At 40.4% G+C, this 5088-nt stretch overlaps 1 protein-coding gene across 1 annotated transcript in view; it reads right to left on the bottom strand.

Moving 5' to 3' along the window:
* LOC118322342 (voltage-dependent R-type calcium channel subunit alpha-1E) overlaps window positions 1–5088 on the bottom strand; it is an 88363-nt gene that overhangs the window by 53362 nt on the left and 29913 nt on the right. Inside the window, 2 exon segments of the mRNA XM_035654000.1 lie at window positions 1446–1585; window positions 1798–1903. Of these exon segments, the coding sequence (XP_035509893.1) occupies window positions 1446–1585; window positions 1798–1903 (246 nt within the window).

Below are 5088 nucleotides of genomic sequence, written 5' to 3'. Positions count from 1 at the left end.
TGTGTGTGTGAAAGAGAAAGAGAGGTGTTGAGGTTAATCTGCTGTCTCAACAAGCTCCTCCTTTGAAATCATAAACATTTCCTCTCCCTGCTCTGACAGTGAGGCACCTACCTCCACTCAGAAGATACCTACTGTAAAATGGCCTTTAATGTAACACCTTTCCCCCATAGAACAGACTAGCTGGTGAACGTAAGCCCCCCTGGGCCTTTAACTGCCATGTAATTGATGTATTGTAAGTACACAGAGTGAGGTGATGATTTCAGTCCACAGCTGCTTGTGGTTTGACTGGAGCTCAACAACAGCTTTACATTAATCCAACATGGTGCTCAGGTAGTAACAGGTTGTTTCTGCCTATTTGTTAGCTAGGGCTCTGTCTCTTCCACATCTATGATTGAGAAACAACTATTTCTATAGTATATACACTTGGAAATGTCTACAATGTAGTGCCCTTAAGATGTACACTAGTTTTTGCAAGTTCCACAATGCAATGCCTTAACTTTGATAGATGCGTCATAATATGACAGTAAGTCATTTGTGTCCAAAATCTTAATTTGCTACTCATTATACATCGAGGCATTTAGTGGTAGAAAAAAAGAAAAAGGGAATGATTTTGGACACAGCGATAGTTTAGTTGGACTAGTTTGACATTTTCCAGTTACTTTGATTCATTAAATTAAATAAGATTTAGTAAAACTGAGAGGGATGGATGGATGTATTCAACACTAGATGAGGTAGCCAAACGTTTTGTTTGAGTGTGACAAAGTCAAGTGACATGAAATGGTTCTCGATAATTAGTATTTCTTCTCTATAGACACAGGTATCTTCATGAATATGTAAACTAACATATGATCCTTCCCTGAGCAGGAAATGAAGCGCAAATAGTAAATACTTGATGTGGTCAAATAAAAAATGAGAAAATAATCTGAACCAACTACAATTAACCAGTGGCAAGTGTTTATGTGTATATGGAGATTGGTGTTGGTGATTGGCAAGTTAAGATAGCAGATCTTCAGTGTAACAAAACACATTTTTACAAATTTTAAAAAAACAATATGTTAATATGACAATAATCAGATTTGCCAACACCAAACTTTAAATATTGAAGGGTCAAAGGTTAACAAAACTCTATTAAACAACCTCCTTGTGTCACTTTTCTTCACAGGCCTTGGATCGCTTTTAATTTGGCAGTTGCGAATGAAAAATTTAGGAAAAGTCTCAAGTGAGTAGGTATTAATATTCAGCAAAGACCAACAAGCAACAAAGAACTGTTTGTTCAAGCTGAGCAACAAGACCAGCAAGAAATAATTGGCAACCTTAAACAAGAACACAAGAACGCTGGGTAACACAGTAAATCTCACAGGATCACCATCCCATTCAGTTCATTCACGCTAATCCTGTTTCACAGATCTGCATCCCAATATATACACACACACTGTTCGACTCACCCACTGAGGACCACAATGAAGTCCATGACGTTCCAGCCGTTCCTGAGGTAGGAGCCTTTATGAAATACAAAGCCCAGGGCAATGATCTTTATCCCAGCCTCAAAACAGAACATCCCGATGAAGTATGGCTCTGTCTTCTCCTGTAAGTGCAAAGCAAGAGATGATCCGAGTGATAATTAACTTGCACCGAACTGGAAATGGAAGCAGTGTGCATGCAGGTGTCATGTCTGGGTTTTCTGAAGATCTATAGGCTCCATCAGAGGCAGTTAAGACTTATTTTTTCATTTCAGCAACTCGACAGGAAAGTGAGAAGTGTTGTGTGTGCAGATGATTATGTTTGTGAATATCTCACCAGTCTTTTAGACATGGGTGTTTTGTCCTCTCCAGGAAGGTGCTGCTCCAGAGCCAAGACGATACAGTTGGCGATGATGGTGGTGAGGATCATGTACTCAAATGGAGTAGAAGGCTGAAGTTAAGGAACTTTTGACTGACCTAATGTTGAGTGTCTGGTAAAATATGTTCATTTAAAGGATGAGACAAAAAAACATGAATATGTAAAAACAGTTCATGAACATATACTCATGTTTTAAAGGTCCAGTGTGTAACATTTAGGAGGCTCTATTGGCAGAAATATAATATTTATAGGTATGTTTGGTGTATAATCACCTGAATATAGGAACCGTCGTGTTTTCGTTACCTTACAGTGAGAAGTTTTTATCTACAGACGCGGTGGGTTGCCTTCTGTAGAGGCCGCCATGTTGAACCGTCATGTTTATACAGTAGCCCAGCATTAACAAACCAAACACTGGCAGTAGATAGAGCCTACAGTCATGCTTTTTATAAGTTCACTTCACAGACTGTTCTCATTCCTAGGGTGTCAAATACAGACGCGAGATGTATTCAGTTAGTTGCGATCTGCAACTTCACCACTAGATGTCGCTAAATTCTGCACACTGGTCCTGGTGATACATAAATTGTTCACAGAAAAGCAAATGGACAGAAACAGAGAAAGCCCTAAACAGGTTTCTAGGTCACAGTCAAACACATCTGCAATGAGGTCTATTAATCAGAACACAATATTAGTTCAGGAAATGTGTTTAGTATAATAAACAGCATGGTCTATACAGAGCACAGAATGTCTATACACTTAGAATAGAAAAGATTCACATACACGATTGGGAAAAATAATTGAGTTAATTACAGTAAATGAGTCCTAGCAGCACTGCAATTACAGTGTCATGTAAGCACAGATAGACAGACCAACATTGATTCCTCTGTATGAAACAGAATTAACCTGGCATGTTATAAGCCCCGGGGCCATGGACACAAACAGACACAGGCTGTACCTTATCTGGGGTCAGCTGCAACAGACAGCGACACACACACACACACAGAGGCAACAGAAGGCTTATCGAGAAGGGATGAGTGGGTGGGCCTGAGACGTGATCCTATAAACAGGGTCACTCTTACTACAAGCTTTACTGCCTGTTCAATGGGACCTGTATTGGTTGTTGGTTCAACTCCAGCTGCTCTGGGGTTGAGCTAAGCCAGCAATGTGCTCTTTATCTAATGCTCTGCGTGGGCAGTCCCCCTTTCTCCTGGTTATGTAGAGAAGAGGTAGGAAGGAAGGAAGCTTAAATCTGCAGAGTGGTGACAGGGAGGGAGAGCGGCAGGAAGAAGGAGGCGGAGATAACAGGGAAGAATGACACAGGAGAAAGTGATAAGGAGGATGAAGGGTGATCAGTGGAAGAGAAGATGATGGTTACATAGAGAGTCAGAAGCTTGAGAAACCGGTGGGTGAAGAGGAGGCAATGAGGCCAAATAAGATTGACACCGGACAGATCGATGTTGCGCTGGCAGCTGTACCCAGCAGGGTTACTCAGGGACATGTGAGCAATGAGAAGCTAAATAAACAGAGCAAATACAATCTTACTCCCACCAGCCCGCAGGGATTCTAACTTAAACCTTGGCTGCGCCACAGATTGACTCGGTGATTTCAAGTTAATCGCTGACAGGTTTTGGAAAAACAAAACGATAGCAGCCATCAGCAACCAATGAATGACAAGCATGAAAACAAATAGCAAAAATTCCAATTGCATAATATCTGTCTGGGGTTGTTTTTTAGCTTGTTTTTTGCTCGTGTCTTTTGATACACTTCCCTACAAAACACATCACTTTAGTCTCACTGAGAGCTCTCAGCAGCAGCCAGTCACCACACCCTGCATTCCCACAAACAAACACAACAAACAGGAGGAGGGGGGAAAGGAGATGAAGGGAGAGACAGGGGAGAGACAGGGGAGAGAGAGAGGTAAGAAAAGGGAGTAAAGAGAGAAAATGAAGATAGAAAGACAGAGGTATCCACGGCAACAGGCTTCTCTTCCAGCCAAAAGTCAATGCTACAAGACGGTTACTGGGTAGCTGAACTATCTCTGTCTCTCTCACACACACACACACACACACACACACACACTAGGGCTACAGCTTTGTGCTGTATATCAGATTAATTTTAACCACTACATGACGGAAGTGCAAGAACTGATTAGTATCAGTCTAATAAAAGACTTTATCATTATTGTAAAAGGCAACTTGTGAAAAACGTAATTGGCTTCGTCCTAGATTTGAATGTGTGGTCTTTTCTTGAAGCAGTATTAAAAGAAGTAAAGGTGATACATTCATTTACATACAATGTTTCAAGTCAGTGTTTTCAACCGTTATGCACAACTTAAGATAGTAACTTGACTTAACATAACTTTTCACCTTGTTCTGCCTTAAAGTGCCAAGAGAAGGACTTCTTCTCTGTGACCAGTCTTAAAAAGCTGCAATAATGTTTTGGCCACCTGATGGCAAAACACAGACATATAATCACCTTTTAAAAGGTCCAGTGTGTACTGTACAGTACTTAGAAACTAAATTTCCCAAGATATGGAGCTTCTGCCACAAGGGTGAACACAGGTGTTTTGCACCAAAGATTAAGGGGTTATTTGTACCTCCCTGTTTATTGTTGTATTCTGTACTCTGTCTCTGATAGAAAGCTTGCTAAATTAAGTGATATATTGCATGGATCTAAGTGTGAGGAAATCTTTACTATCAGTTAGGTCCAATGTTTTTTAGAAGGATCCATTAGCAGAAATGGAGTGTAATATTCATGGGTAATTGGTGTATAATTAGTGTCTAATAAAAACAAGAAGGTTTGACCCTTAGAATGAGCCGTTTTCATACAGGCATACAGGGGGAGCAGGTCCTCTTCTATGAAGTCCACCATGTTAAACTACCAAGTTTCTACAGTAGCCCAGAATGGACAAACCAAACACTGGCTCTAGATAGGGGCCCTTTTTCTGCTACACTCTTGGAATGGGAGGCGAGGGTGTTGTAATCTACAACTACACTGCTAGATGCCACTAAATCTGACACATTTGTCCTTTAAGTTGATAGGGTGAATGTGTAAGTGTATTACGCATCCATCAGATAAGGAGCAACATTGTCATTCAGTCATGTTTTTTTTCATCTTTCACTCTTTATGGACTACGCCAATTCCTGATAAAAATTAGTGCTTTAAATAGTTTTTCATTCTTGCTTTAGATGGAAAAGTTGGTTTACCAATAAAAACAAAATGCGGCAAAGTGCAGACTTAAATAAATCATGA

Source organism: Morone saxatilis, unplaced genomic scaffold (genome assembly GCF_004916995.1).
Source record: "Morone saxatilis isolate NCDOM2014 unplaced genomic scaffold, NCSU_SB_2.0 Contig12, whole genome shotgun sequence".
In the NCBI taxonomy this organism is placed as follows: domain Eukaryota; kingdom Metazoa; phylum Chordata; class Actinopteri; family Moronidae; genus Morone; species Morone saxatilis.
Note: the sequence above shows the minus strand (reverse complement) of the source record. Positions and strands in the feature narration are given on the sequence as shown.